Here is an 18,008-nt window from a genome sequence, read left to right on the forward strand (position 1 = left end):
CGTCTTGAGGGCTGGGCTTGGGGTGAGAAGCGGGGTGTGGATTGTCCTGGTGAACTTTGCACCTTGCTGCTGGATTTTGCCTAGACTCAGGATTCCCCCAGGCTGCCTGTGCCGTGGTATCGCGGCTTTGCTGCAGAGCCCCAAACCACAGAGAGGCCAGGGGAGGGCAGCAAGCAGCGAGCCGGCTCCCTTCCCCTCCAGCACCCAGAGCAGGAACAGAGCTGGTGGAGCAGGCTGGGGCTGAGCTGCAGCAGGGGACCTCGTGTGTCCCTGCGGTCCTGTTCGTGGCACCCCATGGCCCTCTCCACGCCACCACGGCTGGGGACAGTGTGGACGGCCAGCAGATGCTGCCAGTGGAGACTGTAGCAGCCAGGCCGGGCCACAGCTGGTGCCGTGGGAGTCCCGTTCTTGGCAGGAGGTGCAGTGAGGGGCCGGCCACATAGGACCTAGGTGTTTTGGAAGCCCCACACCTCCAAGAGCTGCACCCTGAAGTTCTCCTGGCAGAGCGGAGGGTTGTCAAAGGTCTCGCAGTGCTCTGTGCGCCCCCAGAGCAGGTCGGCGTCGAGGGACAGAGCTTGGCCTCCTCCTCCACCTGCAAAATCATGCCAGAGGGTTGGGATCCGTGCTCACCCCTCACTGCCTGAGCAGAGACACTGGCCAGGTCTCAGATCATGCCCAGCTCCCTGCTCCATTTACTGCGGCCACGCTGCAGAGCTGTCACGGACAGATTGTGGGGCCATGCCCAGCCCTTCCTCAAGCTGTTCCCCTCCTGCGTGTCCTCTCAGTCCTGCATGAAGCAGAGGAAAGGACCAGGATGGGCACGGCAGCCCCAAGGGCACAAACCTGGCTGGGAGGTTTGGGATATGGGGCTCCCAGAAGGAGCATCATTTTCCCTGTGCAGCCCTGTACTCTCTTGCTAACTTGGAGAAGTCGGGGCTGACTTCATCTTCCCTGACTTCTCCCCTAAGAAGGAGGTCTTTGCCTGCATGGGCAGCTCAGATTTTAACCTGGGGGAGAGCTCTTTTCAGCCAAAGCAGCAGCATGCTGGGCGGGGTGCCTGCCATTAGGTAATTACCGATAATGATCCCTTCCCGAGAGCCGGACATGAACATGGAGGCTGTTTTGGAAGGCAGGAGGAAATGCCTGATGGCCAGGAACGGGGACAGACGGCCTTTCCGCTGCGGCGTGGGCACGGCGAGGTGGTTGGAGCTGGTGCCACGGCCGTCCGGGGAGGAGCTGAGCAGGGACATGGGACCGGGAGAAGGCGACCGCTGGCGCGAGCGTGGCACAGCTTTGGCCAGTTCTGGCTTCTTGATGAACACCCACTCGTACCTCTCCATCTCGGGGCGCACCTGGAAAGGAGGAGAAACCCGGTGAGCCCCGGCCCTGGGGGCATCTCTCCATTGCTGCCTGGCCAGGCGGGTTGGGGACCACACGCTGTGTGCTGGGGCAGAGGAGGGATGGCGCAGAAACCTTCCCTGCCACATGCATTGCCCCGCTGTCATCCCTTTAGGATGCTCCTGAAGTTAGTTCTCCATTTTTTGTAGTCCAGCACAGCAATCTCTGTGCTGCTGCCTCCTGCCAGGGCTCAGAGGTGGTGGTGGGACTGCAAAGGAAGCAGCTCGGTGCCACCATGCCTTAGACAAATAAAGAAAAAAGCAAAGACATACGAGCTCAGAAGCATAAACCCATAAATAAAATGTGACTTACAGTGAACACGAAGCACTCCCCTGTCCCAAAAAAGCCTGATGTCGCCCCATTCTTCTTCCTTTCACTCCAGTCAGAGGACAGAAACGCCCCGCACACCTTTGGGAGAGAGCACAGGGAGCTGTCACGGGGAGCAGGGCTGGGGCGAGCACCAGGACCCCCGGCAGCAGCCTCCATTGAGGCCATCGCTGGGGTGTGCTGCTCAGCAAGGGCTCTGCTTCTCCTTGGCACGATATCGGGAAGAAAACGAGCTAAAACATAGGAAATGAGGTTGAATAAGTCACCTTTCCCTGCCCGCAGCAGGCCCCAGGGACCGCAGCGTTTATCTCCTCACCACACTCAAGTGCCTGGTGTGGGAGATCAGGGCTCGGTGGCCAATAAATCCTCGGGATGCCTGGGCAATTTGCAGAACTTGCCTCTGCTGCTTGATGAAGAGTGCAAGGATAAAATATGGGTTTATGAGCCACTTTCAGAGTCCCCGGGGAAAGGCCTGGCTCAGGTATTTCTGCAGCTATTTTATGACTTTCAGATACCGTAAGAGCTGTCCTTATTTCACTTCCACTTCCCTCGTGCTGCTGCTCTTGCAATCAAGAAGAGCTCCTGGCATTTAGCGCGCTGAAAGCAAGTCCCTGCTCAGGCAGAGCATCTGCTGACTTGAGGAAAGTCTGCCTAGCGAAGGCTTCACGATTTAGCCTAAATTTCCAATAAAAACTTCTCTCTCGTGGCCTCTCCATCTCACGGGCTCCTCTTTACCCCCACGTGCCCCCTTTAACCAGTGTCTAGGGCAGCTCTTGGTGCTGGTGCCCCGCAGACACCATGATGGAGCCAACATTGGTGGGCAGGGAGACAACCGCCCTCCTTCCCCACACCAGCCAGGCATGGCCCCACTCCCTGCTCAGGAGACACTTACCTCCCCCTCCGTTGTCTTTATGAGCAGCACCGTGGGTTCGTAACCCTCGCAGCAGGAGTAAAACCTGGGGGGCACACAGGGAGGCTGGGTTGGTGTGGGCAGACCGGGAGCACGCAGCCATGACCACGTGGGCACGGAGCTGTGGGATCCCGCTCGCCCCTCATGGGCTGGGGGGCACGCTTGTGGTGCCGACATGGGCAGTAATATTGCAGCCCCACCATTAACACCCCTGAAGAACTGGGGGGCACAGATGGCCCTGAGTGGTCCCTCTGCTTGCAGCAGGTTTGGGCATTGCCCGTGGCACTTGGGCTCTCCTGGCTTGGGTCTGGGGGGTTTGATGTGTTCCCCATAGCGGAGGGCACCCAAGCACGATCTGCCCCAACCCAAATCCCTGCCATGGCCTTGCAGTGTGACGTGCTGCTACGAGAAGTCTTCCCCACAGCCAGCACTGCCCAGGCTGCACCCAGGGTGTTGAAACAAACCCGCAGTGCCCCCAGAAGACCCCAGACGTGTCCCACAGTTGTTGCATTTCTACATCGGCAGCCTTTACGCAATTTTATGCCCATCCCATCTGACCCGACCCCAGCCACCGGGCAGGTCGCGCTCACCTCTGCAGGCTGCACCCGTCTTCCGAGGTGGAGAAGAGCAGCAGCGGGGGGGAGAGGGAGAAGCGCTCGGGGATCCAGGACCAGATGATGCGCATCTCCTGAGCCGTTACCGTGCCGGAGCTGAAGGTCTGCATGTCCACGGCCAGGTGGAAGGACTGCCTGCGAGGGGGATGCCCGTGGGTGCCGAGCCAGGGTGCCTGCACGCCGCTGCTGCCATGGGGCACCCGGCACGGCCAAAGCCAAGTGAGATGCCTGGAGCTCCCCCCGTGCTCTATTTCCGCTGTACCTCGGGGTTTGTCTGCTTTGCCCCAGAGCACCATCTGCCCACGCCGGCAAGCAGACAGGCTTCTTACCTGCTCTGCACCATGGTTATGCCCCGCTCCATCAGCGCTTTCCTGTTGGCCATCTGGAGGAGCCAGATTTCCTTGCGGGAGAACAGCCGGATGCCAAACGCTCTCTCCAGGAGTTTGTCGACAGTCGTGTGCTCGGCAATGTTCTGCACGAAAGCCTGCAGGTCCGCCTTGATGTCGGCCCCCTCCAGCTCGGGGGAGGCCACCGAGAGCCTGTACTGCTTCAGCAGGGCCAGGGCGATGCGGTAGAGGACCTTCTGCCCCTCCAGCAGGTAGACGTCAAACACACGGATGGCGTAGTCGAAGGGGAGGTCGTGGAAGAGCCACGACAGCCATTCGGAGTAGACCTCAAAGACATTCTCGGAGGAGCTGGCTATCAGCTTGTGAGCTGCCGGGCAGTGCTTGTTGGCCAGATCCCCGAAAGTCATGCAGGAGGCCCGGTGGGCCAGGAAGGACTGGTCAATGTAGCTGGTGTGGGGGGCGTTGCTGGCGATGAGGCGAGAGATGTTCTCGAAGCACTGAGCTTCGTCCTCGCTGTAGTGCAGCAGCAGAGCCACCAGCGAGGGCAGGATGGGGCTGTAGGTGATGTCGGGGAAAAGGTTGCCGATGCAGATGAGGATCTTCTTCATGGCGGTGACCCCGTCCGGGCTGAGGCAGTATGTGGGCATGGAGCACCCCTCCAGGAAGTCGGGCAGAGGGTGGGAGCTCGCGCTGTGCTTCCCAAAAAGCCGGCTGGCCACGTCCCTGTAGACGGGAGCGTCGGGCGTGACGAGGCGGCAGGCGACCTGCTGGCACAGCCGGTGGTACACCTGAGCTCTCAGGGCACGGCTCGCCGCCAGGCAGCCCTCTCTCAGCAGCCTCTTCAGCTCCTTGGGGGGCTGGGTGAGGATGTCCCTGGGGATATTGGCCTGCTGCTCTGGCTCTGGCATCCTGTCCCAGTCCACAAACTGTCCGCAGCCCAGACAGGAGGAGGCGGCGTCGATGTCCCAGGTGTCAGCCTCCGACGTGATCACGACGGTGACTGGAGACGAGCCAAGCATCCCTGTGGGACAAAGACCTTTTATCCGACACGCTTCACTGCAACAGTGACAGCGTTTCACCCTGCCTGACACTGCACTGAAATCCTACAGCACCTTCTGGTATTTCAGCTGCTGCTCTCCCCCCTGCACAGGGAAGGGTTTCAGGAGGCTGAGCTGCTGGCTTTGCCCTCACACCGGTCCGGTGGCATCAGCTGGTCCCTTTGGGGAACCCAGAGCAGGATGGGGCTCTGCACCCCTCGCACAGCTCCTGCCTCCCCAAGTGTGACCGGCTGTGCTGGGGAGCTGCAGGATGCAGGGACTGTCCCTGCCCCTGTCCCTGTCCCACGGGCACAGCCACAGGACAGCAGCGTTACACCACCACCAGCCAGGAGCCAGCCCTGGGGCATCGCTGAGAGCCCCGCGCTGGTCGGCAGCTTGGGGGGACCCGACGGGCAGTGGGGTCAAGAGGGACCATTGGTACCACGTCCCCTCCCGAAGGCAGAGCAGGAGGTGATGTCCAGGACCAGGCGCTTTGAGCATGGATGGAGCAGAATAAACTGCCCCTGGCTGCTTGGGTGCCTGAGCTGCAGCAGTGTGCGAGGAGAGGGTTCAGCCAGAGGGGCAGGGACAGCCGGCAACACGGCCCCTGCTCCCCGCGTCCCCACGCACCCGGTGAGTCCCCAGCCAGGCAACCAGGGGCGAGGGCTGGAGAACGTCTGAGCAGCCTCTTGGAGGTGGGAATTGGTGCCCGCAGTTGGCTGCGAGCTCACAAGAGCAGAGTTTGAGCTCCTCCTAGGGAGAAACCAGAGGCATTTTCCTTGGGGTTCCCGCGGAGCTCAGCCCCGAAGCCCGCACGTTTCCACTGGGGGGTTTGTGCAGAGCAGTTACTAACTGGCAGCATGAAGTTGATTACACACACATTAATTCCTAGTGCATGGTGCTGGATGTGCTCGGTTAAGCAGGGCTGGATGAGTCTCAGCTCCCCGTCTGAGGATTTGCACAGAGCCAGCTCTCCGCTTTGGACCCAAGGGGACACGCGGGGACATCACAGCCCCAGCCACACATGCCATGCAGAGGTGGCAGCACGGTGGCACGGTGAGGGACAGCTCCCAGGCTGGGTCCGGCTCTGTTCATGCTGTGCTGGCTCAGCTTAGCTCTGGCTCTGGGTCAGGCCAGGCACCAGGTCAGGCTCAGCCCTGGGCCAGCTCCAGCAGGCTCCCTGCTCTGAGCAGCCGGGCTGGAATTAAGGCAGACCAACGGGCTGGAAAAGGCTGGGAGCCACACACCCAGCTCCATCACACTTACAGCCCTAAAACCCAGGCTCAAATGAACAGCTGGGTTTAAGCAGGGCTCTTTGTACCTCTAGGTACTGCCACGATTCCCAGACCCCCCCTGTACTTGCAGCAGGAGGGCAGCCCTGGGTACCACCACCCCAAAATGTGTCACCTGGAGTCACCCAGCCACAGGCACCCAGCCCAGGGCACGTCCCCAGCCTGGCACCAGGGTGACACCCCGGGGCCGTCAGTGGGGCTGGGCACATGGGTCTGCCCCAGCCCCATTGCTCTGGGTGCCCTGGGTTGCCTCCATCCCCCAGCACTCACCCACCTTGTGTGGTGCTGGTGCCATCGCCGTCCCCGTCACCCTGCTCTGGCTGCGCTGGGAAGCCCCCGGCCGCCCCCCCGGGGGCACGGGGCAGGCTGAGCCCCACCTGCAGCATTCACCTGCTCCGGGGAGGCCCCGCTGCCGGCTGCAGCCGCTGCCCTGGCTTTTAATGCGCCCCGTGTGCGTGGGGCACGTGTTTGGTGTAAACAGCACGCGGGGAGGAGCGGCCCCGTGCCCGCTCGCCCCTTTGTGCCCGATTCGGGGAGGGGATGAGATAGCCATCAAAACAGCAACACGGCCGTTAAACCCCACGGTTATTTTTCCCCAGGGATAACCTTTATCTTCACATTCACTCCCGGGCGGGGAGGGCGCTGAGGGGGCGAGGGAGGGACGCGCAATCGCCCGTCCTTGACGGGAGGAAGCATAAACACGGTGAGTGGGGCTGCAGCCGCTTCCCGCTGGATTGCGCGGGTCTCGGGGGGGGCAGAAGTGGAGGCATGTGAGCAGCGAGTGCCAGGAACCAGGTGACGAGCAAGAGGCTGGGGCCACGAGGACAAAATGACGCCCTTCTGCCAGGTGCCGCAGAGCCGGGCAGCACCAGCGTGCAGCATTTGGGGAGCACCTGTAGGAGAAACCTCGGGGTCTGGGGACAAAGCAAAGCTGGCGATGCAAACAGGAGCTGGTGGTGGAGAAACACGGCTTTCTGCAGCAAAGCACCCCGCTTTCTTTGGGGTGAATCAGGGCTGAGCTGCACCAGTGCTTCCAGCACCAGGCACCTGGCACAAGGCTTCAGCATTCCCCAGCGGTGGCAGAGGGTGTTCAGATGGGTCCCCCCCGCTCAGTGGAGCCCCAAATGTGGTAATTCCAAGCACATTTCTGTACTTCAGCATTTCCAGTCTGTCTCATTTGAAGCTGTTGTTATTGATTGACTTTGCCCCAAAATGTTTTGCAGGGTTACAAAAAATTGTGGGCTCAAGGAAAAGCTGCAGCAGCTGAAAGGAGAGGAGCATGCAGGGACCTTGCGACCATCAGTGAACCCGCAGGTTGGGCTACACTTAAAAGCGGGGAGTTTTTAAGGCAAATAAGGCACTATATTTTCCTTAAGAAATTGTATTTTTTTTTCTCTCATGCTAACAGCTGCTGCTGGTCCCTGCCTTGCCTCCTTCCCCCTGCTTTGCACCCACAGCGCATCCCTGAGGGCTCACCGGGGCTCCTGCAGCGGAGCAGGAGCGCTGCCCCACAGAGCGTCACCTCTGTGGATGAAGCCTCGCCTCCATGTGCCAAAACACGGCCCAAGTGGCACGGCTTAGCCTGACGAAGCTGGGCAAGGGGCTGCGGGGACCTGGGGGTGCCAGGCTGGTGGTGGTGGGACGGACAGACAGTGGGCTACGTTGAAACCTGGTGCTGCAGCTTCCCAACCTGGTGCTGCTGCTTTGCCCAGGCCCTTGGTGGCTGTGCTCTCTCCGTGTGCTTTTCCTGGAGCAGCAGATGCCTCCCGCTGCCTCTGGGTCAGCCTGAAGCACCCCACGGCCCCCGTGACTGTGTGGAGACAGGAGATGGGAGCGAATTAGGCACCGTGCGATGTGGCTCTGCCATTTCCTTTGCTTTTAATGGAGAAAAAATTAAATATGTAGAGGCCACGCCGCCTCCTCGAGCCGCGCAGCTGGGGGCCATAAATGTTTCATGCAAGCTGCCTGCACAGCCCAGCCCTTGTGGATTCGGGTGCCCAGGGACCTTGGGGTGCCCAGAGCAAGGCTGCAGTGGTCCAGAAAGGTGACACATTATCGTGCCATACCGAGGCAGGTGAAGTGATAGCCCTGTGTTATGGGGGCCATAAATCATCGCTGCCACTGCCTTGCCACTGCTTTTAGGGCACCTGCACTCCTGCCCGTACCTGCGGGGATTGGCGTCAGCGATGGCAGCAACGAGGAGACCAAACCCTGCGTGGCCGAGGGCTGCTGTAACACCAGAGCCCGCATGGCCTCACTGCAGGGCCACGAGGAGCCCAAATATTGAGGGTGCCAGCACTGGGCAGTGCCACGGCTTCCCAGCAGTGCACTCTGCCTGATCCCAGGCGTCTCTTTCTCCTGCTACAGCCACTCCAAGCTGCTGCAAAAAAACCCTTACAAACACATTAACAGCTCTTTGCACTTGGCTCTTTTCTCAGCCTGCAGGTCCCGAGGAAGCCCGTGCTCGAGGCCTGCCGGGCCGAGGCAGCGAAGGGGCCGGCGCTCAGCTCGGTCATGTCGCCGTTACCGGGGCCGGGCACACCATGAGCTCTGAGCAGCGGCCCCATGAGCTGAGCTGGTTCTTTTTGTGCCTCCCGGTGTACTTTGGGCTTTTATGGAAGGCCAAATGGGGCTTCTCGAGGTGATTATGGCACCTTTTGGCTCCAGCCAGCCGGCCAAGATGTGGGGCCCTGCAGCTTGTTTCTCTTGGGAGTAGAATTTAACAACAGCTTCTTCTTGTCCTTCTGTCTCCTGGAACAAGGGGAGGAAGCAAAGGGTAGGGACAAGCTCCTGACCACAGGGTCACTGCCCTCTTGTTGCCATTGCCCAGCCCCAGGGCTTGGGGTCCCCACGGCCTGGGGGACACTGGGGCTGTCCCCACCCTTCCTCTGCCGTCTGACTGCATCCCAGCCGTTCCCCTTCCTGCTCTTCCAAACCCCAAAGCACAGCATGCCCTGTGGCTTCAGTGCGTTTTGATCCAGACCGTGATAACGTGATGGCAGCAGCCACATCCAGGTGCCCTGACAGCGTCCTGGCTGCCCCGTGCTGCGTGGGGCGCAGTCAGAGAGCAGCGGTGCTCTGCGGAGCTGCAGCTGGGGCAAGGCCGGGGCTGAGAGCTTGTAGGTGGCCCCATACAAGCAAAACGGGAAACGTGAAGGATTTCTGTGTTCCTCAGCAGTGCAGACTGGAGGCAGCGCTTCCTGCACACCAGAAGGGCTGGCGTCATGAAACCGAGAAGCAATTAGAGGGAAGTGATTGCGTTATACAAATAAACCTCCCTGCCGATGTTTCTGGCACAAACACTGCGGCACTGAGTGAGCAGAACCTGTCCTGGGGAAGGGGGGAGAGCGGTGACCCCCAGCTCTTAGGAAAAGCATCGAATGCCCTGGTAGCACTCAGGGGATTGCAAAGGTTTCCAAGGGGACCCTAGCTGCAGGTGGAATAGCATCTCACCTGGCGGAGGAGATGGCTGGGACGAGGGGACAGGAGGACTGGGCAGCCTGATGGGTGTGTGTGCATTGTTCTGTCAGCCCGAGGGCCGGGGCACAGCTGGGGACAGCCACGTCTGTGTGTCCTGCAGCTCCGTGCTGTGTTCTTTGCACCACATCCCTGTGCACAACTGCACCCCTGCACTGCGTGCTCTGCACCCCTGTACCCTGCGCCATGGAGCACACAGCCAGCACCACGGAGCTGTGCAGCTCTGCCCCCTGACACCTCTGCACCTCGTGCTGCACACCCAGCACCTATACACCCTGCCCTGCTGCAGCCCACACCTGTGCACCATGCACATCTGCGCACTGTGCACATGCCCTGTGTACCCCACCTCTGCTCCCTGTGCCTCCGCACCCCGCACTGTGCACTATGCACCATGCGCCCCACAGCACCGCACTGTGCACCTCTGCATCCCGCACTGTGCAGCTCTGCACTGTGCACCTCTGAACTCTGCACCCTGCGCTGTGCACCACCGCACCACTGAACCCTGCACCTCTGCAGCTCTGTATCTCTGCACTCTCCTTTGCCCTCTGGACTGTGCACCTGTGCGCTCTGCACTAAGCACCGTGCAGCTGTGCACCACGACCTGTGCAGCGCGCGATGCGCACCGTGCAGCCGCGCAGCTCTGCACTGTGTGCCCATGCAACTCTGCCTGCAGCTGTGCCTTTGAAGTCAGCACCCTGCACCTCTGCACCGTGCACCCTTTGCCTCTGCACCGTGCAGCACTGCACCCTGCCCTCCTGCACCGTACAGCTCTGCGTTTTGCAGCGTGCATCGCGCAGCTCTCTGCAGCGCGCCCCGCACCCCTTTGCCCCTCAACCCCCCCCAGCGTTTGGCGGCGCCGGCGGCGTTTGGGCCTCGTCGCGCTCCGTCGTCACGTGACGGCCGCGGCCAGCGCAGCGCTTCCGGGTGGCCGCGATGGCTGCGGAGCCCTGGTGAGCACCGGGGGGGGGGGAGCGGGGCCGGGGGGGGCCGGGCGGCACCGGGGGCACCGGGCTGGGCCTGAGGCGCTGTCCCCATCCCCTTCCCTTCCCTGTCGCTGTCCGCAGGCTGTCGCAGCACGCCGCCGCCTGCCGCCTGGCGCAGGAGCTCGCCGAGAGGATCCGGGAGAGGGAGCGGCGGCAGCGGGGCGGGGAGAGCCCGGCACAGGTACGGGGGGGCCCTGAGGGGCGGGGGGGGTGCCGCGGGGGGCCCCCAGCGCGATCCCCGCGACCGGGCGGTGTCTGGAGGGCGCCGGGTGTCCGGGGCCGATCCCCGCAGCCCGCTGGCGTTCAGCAGCACCCAGCTGTGTGGGAGCCGCTCGGAGCCTTCCCTGCACCACAGCTGCCCGAGGCTGTGTTGGGTGCAAACCCCGCGCTGAGAGCTGCGTGAGGGCAGCGCTGCCCGGCCCCTGCCCCTGCCCCTGCTCCTGCCCCTGCCCCTGCCCCGTGCTCCCCCGCGCAGCGTCCCCGCAGTCCAGCAGCAGCTGAAGGCGGCTCCCTGGCAGCGCTTGGTTCTACTGCAAACACGGCCCCAGCAATCAGGGGGCTGTTTCCACAACACAAGCGCCTGTTGAGAAATCCGCGGCTGAGCTGGCGTTTATTCTGTGACTCCTCGGTGGTTTAAGAGAGTAAAAGACTTTGGACGGGGTTTATCTTGTGGGGAGAATCTGAGCGAGTTGTTATTTCCATAGCGTTTGACCATTAGCGTGGCTAAAAAAAGCCCCTCCTTGCTTATTGCTAAATAAAAATAGAGCATAACATTTCCAATGGAAAAAACCCAGGGAAAGGTTTCAAGGCAGCACTTAAAATCCGCCAACTCTGCTCTGTTGAGCTGTTCGTAAAACTCCCCTTGGCTTCTTGTTACTTTTTTTTTTTTTTTTTGTCCCCGTTTAATGGCAGTGAAGCCTTTGTTAGAACAGCACGAGTTCTGGCCGGAGGAGCGGAGGCAGCGTGCAGGTGAGCTGACTGCCCGGCCACAAACACCCACAGCTGCTGTGCTGGTTGCAGGCGGCGCTCTGCAGCTGCCTGTGAGTGCAGGAAACGTGCACGGGAAGGGAAATCCTTTACCGTACAGCAGAGCTGGGGGACACGCAGTGAGCTGGGCAGCCCTAGCAGCGTCTGTGCCCCACTGTGGCTCTGGAGCTGTCTGCACGCAGGCTGTGCAGCGCTCCGGCTGCGTGCTCTCAGGCCTGCATCGAGGTTCTGCTGCCGTTCATCACCGTGTTTGGGAACAAGGCCCCCTGTGTCAGAGGGGCTTAAAGCCCTGAGGGTCTCAGGTGATTTTGCAGCCCAGTTCGGGCTGGTGCTGTGTGTAGAAGCACATACAGCCATAATTAGGGAGAGCTGTGTAGTTAGTTGCAGCCATGATGGCCTTTCCTAGCATTCTGAGCAGTTGGAATGAAAAGAAATACCATTTTGGAGGAAAAATTCAGAGGACAACGTCAGTCTAACTTGGGAAGGGGTGGGGAAAAGAGGAGAGTTCCTGCAAGCCTCAGCCCTGCTTGGAGCCGGGAGTGTGAAGGGCTGAGCTGTGCTTTGAGGGAGAGCAGACACGGCCGAGCCATGGGCAAGGCAGGGTGAGGAAGGGCCAGGTGGCACAGGTGGGACTGAGAAGGGAAATGGGGCAAAGCTGGACGTCTTCGGGATCTGTCCTATAAAGTCTGGAAGAGTTCAGTGGAGGCAGTGTCTGAACCTGCAGCGAGCTTCCTCTGACCATGGGAAAGACGCCCAGTGGCAGAAGGAGCTGGCGCCCGTATTTGTATTAAAGATCAGAGGGGAGGACTGGAAAATATTAAAATGTGCTGAAATACTTTGCCCATAAAGGAGCCTGTTTATAAAGACTTGAAAGAAAGCTCACCATATGAAACAGCACCAATGCATTAGAAGCGTGGTTGTGAAATTTGTACTTTTTATCTCATTTTGTAAGCAGCCCAGCCCAGTTAACTGCTCTGAGGCAGGCTGTCGTGGTTGAGGATGGAGCCTTTCCCGCCAGTAAAGCTGAAGTTAATTTTTTTGTCACCTGCATGTAATAGTGCTGCATGCTGTGCAGATACAATTCCGACGGTTCTTTTTTCTTCCCCTGCAGCTCAATGTGTTCATCAGATCGTCGCTGCAGAATCTCAAAGAGAAGATCAGTCAGCTGAGGGACTTGCTGCTTCGGGATGTGTCGATGCACCAAATGTATCCCTGGAAACATCTCCTCGACCTTCCCCCAGTGTAGGAGAGAGTGCAAAACCAAGCTGGAATTGGAACGAAGCTCTGCCATGCAGTTAGGGCTTCTTCCTCATTCCACTTCGGGAAGATTTTGTCACTACAGTTTTGCCAGTGGTGATGTTTAATATTTTTATTGCAGCTATAGTGTAGGAAGAATGGGGAGCGTGAGCATCCCTGGTACTGCAGGCATGAGGCTGGTTTTAGTTTTCTTCTTGCTGGGAGGGAGCTAAGCAAGATGTTCTGCCTCGCCTCAGGCAACTGTCGTCATCTTGCCTGTGCTCCGTGCTGCCGCGGTGGGCTGGCTTGTGAGCCCAATTCACTCGTCCAGCAGAAAGCACAGAAAGCACGCTGCCGTTTTACGTTTTCTCTTGTCTCAGTCGCTGGCTGCAGGGGTGCCAGTGTGTGCACAAAGGAAGGGTGAAACCTTGCTCAGGGCGTGGGCAGGGAGGTGCCAGCCCTGACGTGCAGTGGCTGAAGGAGCCCAGCACCTTCAGAGTGCTGTTGACGTGCCTTGGAGTGAGACAGGGGGTTCCTCTGGTACCGGCTGCCCTGGGGCTCTGGGATGCTCGGACTCGGGGAAGCACGCCCGCCTCCCTGAGGATGTGTCCGGCAGCGATCGGACTGAACGAACAAATGTTTAATTTCAAGCTTACTGTAGCAGAAGTCCCTTCAGAGCATGAGCCCGCTGAGTGCTGTGCTGATGGCCTCGGGTTAAACTTTTCTGCCAAGGGAGTGCTTTGGAACAGAGGAATGCTGCTGTGGCAGAAAGCAGACACAGCTCAGTACAGCTATTGCATAATCGATGCAGCAGGGCTTGGAAGAGAGCTCCTAGTCCTTTGAAAAGTCTGTAAATAAAAAAAGAAAAAAGTTATCACATGTCACCTGTCAAAGCCACAGCACTTGGGACATCTTGGTGCCAGTGTTGCGGAGCGGGCCAGCTGCTTTTTAGTAGTTAATGAAGGCAGAACTATGTTGGATGTGGGATTCTTAACACTTCAACTGATTTGGCAGTAAAAAGCCTCCCACTTTCACTGACTGTGCTAGATGATGAGCTGAATATCACACTGCGGTCACTGTATGAATCCTTGTCTTTGAGGTTGGTAAACTTTGGAGGGGAGTTTTTAATAAAAGCAGGTGTCATCCAGAGATGTAGCACCTCTCCTGGTGGGTGTTCCTTTGTTCCATTGTAGTTATTTTCATGATCAGGAGGTCAGATTTATTTTAAGAATGTCTAGAATGCTTTATTTTATATATGAAAGTTTTCCAGTGTTTTAAGCTTGGTCCTTAACCAGGTCTCATTAGCACCCAGATGGAGGGGGACAGGAGGCAGAATTTGGTGGATGAACTTGTCACGCGGCAGAAGCAACTTGAGGCGTCTTACAGGAACGAAGGCCCGGAGCCAGATGTGACAAGGTATGACACTGCTGCCTTAAGTGAGCAGCGTGACTCCTGTTGGGTTTGTCCGGAGATGTTAAGTGATCCATGGAGTTCATTCACCTGTAGCCACGTGCGCTTCCATTCGCTTGGAAATCCTGTGCTTTTTTTAGCAACAATGTCATTAATGCCTGCCAAAGCCGAGGAGGACAAGGGAGTGGAGAGCTGCTTGGAAGAGGCAACAGCAAACTGAGAGATCACTGAGCTGGGCTGACGGTGCCACCAGCTCTCTGTGACTTGTAGGAGAACTGTTGACGAGTCCCCAAAGGTCATATTTTGCAGCAGTCAGTGAGGCCTGTCAAATGGAACGCTACATCTTAATTTCTATTTTGGCACGTCAGAACAGCACAGAGCGATGTGTTATCGGAAAAGAAATGTGACTGTAATTCTGGGGGGGTGGTTCAGCAAGGGGGCTGACTGAAATATCCCTGAGACAAGAGGGGAGAGCTTTGTCTGTAAAACTCACCTTCTATTCTTAATCTTTTTTCCTAGTGCATGAATATTGAAGAGCTTGTCTTTGAGTGGAAAAGGCAGTCTGAATTATTTTTGTGCCTTCAGTGAGTTCCTTCACAGCTGGGAAAAATAATTACGGATAATAGCCTGCAATTTGTGCTCTCCTTATGCAGGCCCTACATAGCCTCTTTTTATTGGGACGACTTGGAGCTGCTGTCCCTAATGTGTTCTTAGAAATAATCCATCTCTAATGTGTTCTTAGAAATAATCCATCCAGGGTTTTCCCTCTGATCAGGAGGAAAAGGAGAGCCTTTCCTTGAAGTGTGAGCCTCAGGCCTCTTGTCCAAATAAACCGTTGGCATCCTGTGAGTTGGGTTTGGTGGGAGTCACACAGATGCTGTGTCCCTAACATACAAACCACTGAGCTGTTACATGCTTCAGTAGCAAGAGCTGTACACGAGACATCTTTTAATGTGGTTGCTGCAGCTTGCAGGCCTGTAAACTCCGTGTGCACTGGAACAGAGAAGGATGGGTTGGTTCTCGCAACTTATCAATGGACTTCTGAGTTTTATCTTTCAACACCAGCTTCCAGCCGAGGAATTCCACTTGGGTGTATTTGCTACCTTTGGGTGTACTTTTCTCAGTTTTTGGTAGCTTCGTTTTCTGTGTAAGCCCGTGTGTGTCTTGCTGAGGAACTCCTTGCAGCTACTGCACATCTAAGCTTTTGTGTCTCCCTGAAATAGCAAAGTAACAGTGTGTGTGTTTGCTGAGCAGCAGATTCCTGTGAATTCATTATACTTTCCCACTTCAAAGAGCATAGAGCAAAGAGCTTTTCACAGCCTCTCTTTTCATCTTGTTCCTCTTCTTTTCCCCCTGTTGTGTTTCCAGTGACATCCCCACAGGTCAGGAGGAAAGGTGTATGCTGAGTTCAGCCTGGTGCTGCACACGTGCTAACCAGGCAGATGCATAAAGGCTGAAAGTGCTGCTAACCAGCCTCCGTCTCTTCTGCCTCTTTGTCTGCGAAAGCTGATATTAATATGAGACTCCTTTTTCTTTGACACGTGTTTAAATTGATTAATGAATTAGCTGGTGCTGGAAGGAGAGGAGAAGAGTGGTAGCAATAAATAAATCTTGTTCCTCAGCTGGTAGCCAGGCTACAGTCTACAAAATGCAGCTGTCATTTCCTTCTTCCTTCGCAAGCAAATGCTACCTTAGCACAGTATTAGGGCTCTGAATGGAATCAATCAGAATTGAAGTGGTCTGTCTAGGGATAAAATCCTGATGATTCACTGGGGGATATGCTTTGATCTCTATGAGGCCTGAGTCAGCATTTGTGCAAAAAAATTAAAAGCCCCACGGTGAAAGAGTCTGACTGACCTGTGTCCTGAGTCCAGGGGCATGGTTAAGTACTGCTGTGTGTAGGAGTTACAGTTTTAGCTAAATCCCTGTGCAGGTAATTGTGTTACTCTTCCCAACTTTCCCCTACAGCGTGGCTGAGCAGCTCGTCCTCACCTCTCTGACCCGCGGTGCAGTGAGACCTGCCGCTGAAGGGTTGCAGGGGGAAACCTCTGTAGTACAGACGTGTAATGCAGATGTTTGTGGAGTTTTGTTAATTTTAGCTTGTGCTTCTAAATGTCAGGCGCTTTCTAATGTGCTGTATTCACTGGACCTGTTCTGGCAAATGCACAGCTCTGCCTTTTAAACATCCACGTGTGAAGGTGCTTCTGTGAGGCAGCGCCTTAGAGCCCTCGTGAGTTTTTCACCTTTTTGCAATTTGTCAGCTCTTGGTCTTGGGACAGAGTAAAATGTCACGTGTTTTTAAATCCTCACGTTTTTTAACATTTTTGCTGATATTCGTTGAAAACCAGTCCCTTGGAAAGGGCGGACACAGTTTTGGTGCTGTCCTAGGCTAAAAACCTGAGTAGCAATGTGGGTGTTGTGTCTGAATGTTCCTGCTGAAAACCCGATCTTTTTTCCAGCCTCCTTACTTAGTGTTCCTTGAGGAACTGCTGTACCTGCTCCAAAGTGTCACTGACCTAGTGTTCTGTATTCTGTTGGGTGTTGCTGTAGAGAAGTTACCATGTGCACGTTCCTTGAGGGTCTGTTCAGTGCCGTGGTGCAGAGGTTGGTTTCTCCTTGCTTTTGTTCTCCGGCGGGGTGTTCGGTACGTCCAAAGCAGGCATTTCGCCCTGAGGTTGGCCAGCTTTGTGTACCTGCACGCTGGCAGTGCAGCACCTGCGACAGGTGCAGAAACGGGGGGATTTGGTCTCACCCCACCCACTAATTCCTCAGTGGCTTTGGCATTTCCTGGGGTGCGGTGCAAATCCAGGTGGTGCATCGATGATGGCTTTTACATCCGACGCCGAGACAACTGACACTGGTAAAATCCCGAGTGGGCAACGTTCCTGCAGGGGCTGGGGGCGTGAGAAGGCTCCCGTCTGCTCTGAGCAGTGCATAAACTGATGTGCCTGCTGGAAAATTGGCCTTGAGTGAGAGGAGTCCCTGCAGGCTGCAGAGCTGGCAGGGCCAGGGCTGAACCTCGAGCTGCCCTGGCATTAAGGTGTTGAGGCAGACAGGAGGAAAATACCAAAATCCCATGATAATTTCATGCTCCATTAGAAATGATCAGGGAAACCAGTATTTTCCAGCATAAGATAACATCAGAGACAGTGCTTATTTTCTAGTGTTGCAAGGCTCGAAATTTAATAGTTCTCTTTTAACTTCTTTAATTAAAAATGGATAAAACTATGCCAACTATTCTCTGGCTGGTGAATTCACACCCCTGCCCTGTTCTCCCTTGTAGGTCTGGCTTTCAGTGGTATGGGCAGAGATGTAGCCAGCACCCGAGTGTCGTGCCAGGAAGTCAGACCTTTCCCTTGCATGAGGCAGGCTGCAGGTGGGTCGGTCAGGAAGGAGTTTGTGCCCCCTGCGTGCCCTGTGGCTTGCAGGGACAGAAGACAGCAGTGCCTGGCAGGGTTAGGCTGCTGTTTGCAGCAGTGGGTTTCCCTGAAGTGGTTACAGCCTCCTGGAACAGCCTGCGTTGGGTTGCAAAGGCCACCGTGTCTGAAGGCTGAAATTTTTGAGTCGGAAAGCTTTAGCCACTGCATTAGAAAAATCAGCACGTGTTGTTTGATTAAGTTCTAACAGTGACACTTTTCTCTGGTTTTGTATTGGTTTTCCATATCTAATCCATCTCTGATGTGACAGCACGAATTTTCAGAAGTCGTTTTCTTTCCAGCAGTCTTTCTTTTCATTAACCTTCTTGCACCACTGATCACATATTTATTGTCCCCATGGCCTGTAATTGTGAAGGTTTTGCTAGAATTAATCTTCGTTTATGTTTGGTCACCATTCAGTGAGTTTTACATCCTTTGAAAACTGCTGTAAAGCTATTTCTGATTGTGAAGTACAGTGGTCTTAATGCTCTTGGTATTTATCCTAACTGACAACTTGGGCCAGAACACAGGGCAGGACGCTATATTGCTTTGGGATAACGTTAGTTTCCCTTCC

The 18,008-nt window shown here is 56.7% G+C and overlaps 2 protein-coding genes across 2 annotated transcripts in view; one reads left to right on the forward strand and one right to left on the reverse strand.

The window, feature by feature from the left end:
- Positions 1–446: 446 nt before the first annotated feature.
- LOC311217012 (TBC1 domain family member 24-like) lies at positions 447–6,311 on the reverse strand (the record flags this gene model as incomplete). Its single annotated transcript, XM_084298730.1, has 7 exons — positions 447–592; positions 1,076–1,352; positions 1,711–1,806; positions 2,618–2,681; positions 3,226–3,384; positions 3,579–4,617; positions 6,200–6,311. 7 exons carry the CDS (start codon positions 6,309–6,311, stop codon positions 447–449), a joined length of 1,893 nt encoding a protein of 630 aa, XP_084154856.1.
- A 3,989-nt stretch (positions 6,312–10,300) lies between these two features.
- STX8 (syntaxin 8) overlaps positions 10,301–18,008 on the forward strand; it is a 96,516-nt gene continuing 88,808 nt past the window's right edge. Inside the window, exons 1-4 of the mRNA XM_084298234.1 lie at positions 10,301–10,352; positions 10,467–10,566; positions 12,484–12,578; positions 13,914–14,024. Coding sequence (XP_084154360.1) covers positions 10,336–10,352; positions 10,467–10,566; positions 12,484–12,578; positions 13,914–14,024 — 323 coding nt within the window. The 5' untranslated portion in view covers positions 10,301–10,335. The remainder of the gene's footprint in view (positions 10,353–10,466; positions 10,567–12,483; positions 12,579–13,913; positions 14,025–18,008) is intronic.

The sequence above is a fragment of the Netta rufina genome (assembly GCF_964035555.1).
Source record: "Netta rufina genome assembly, chromosome: 19".
In the NCBI taxonomy this organism is placed as follows: domain Eukaryota; kingdom Metazoa; phylum Chordata; class Aves; order Anseriformes; family Anatidae; genus Netta; species Netta rufina.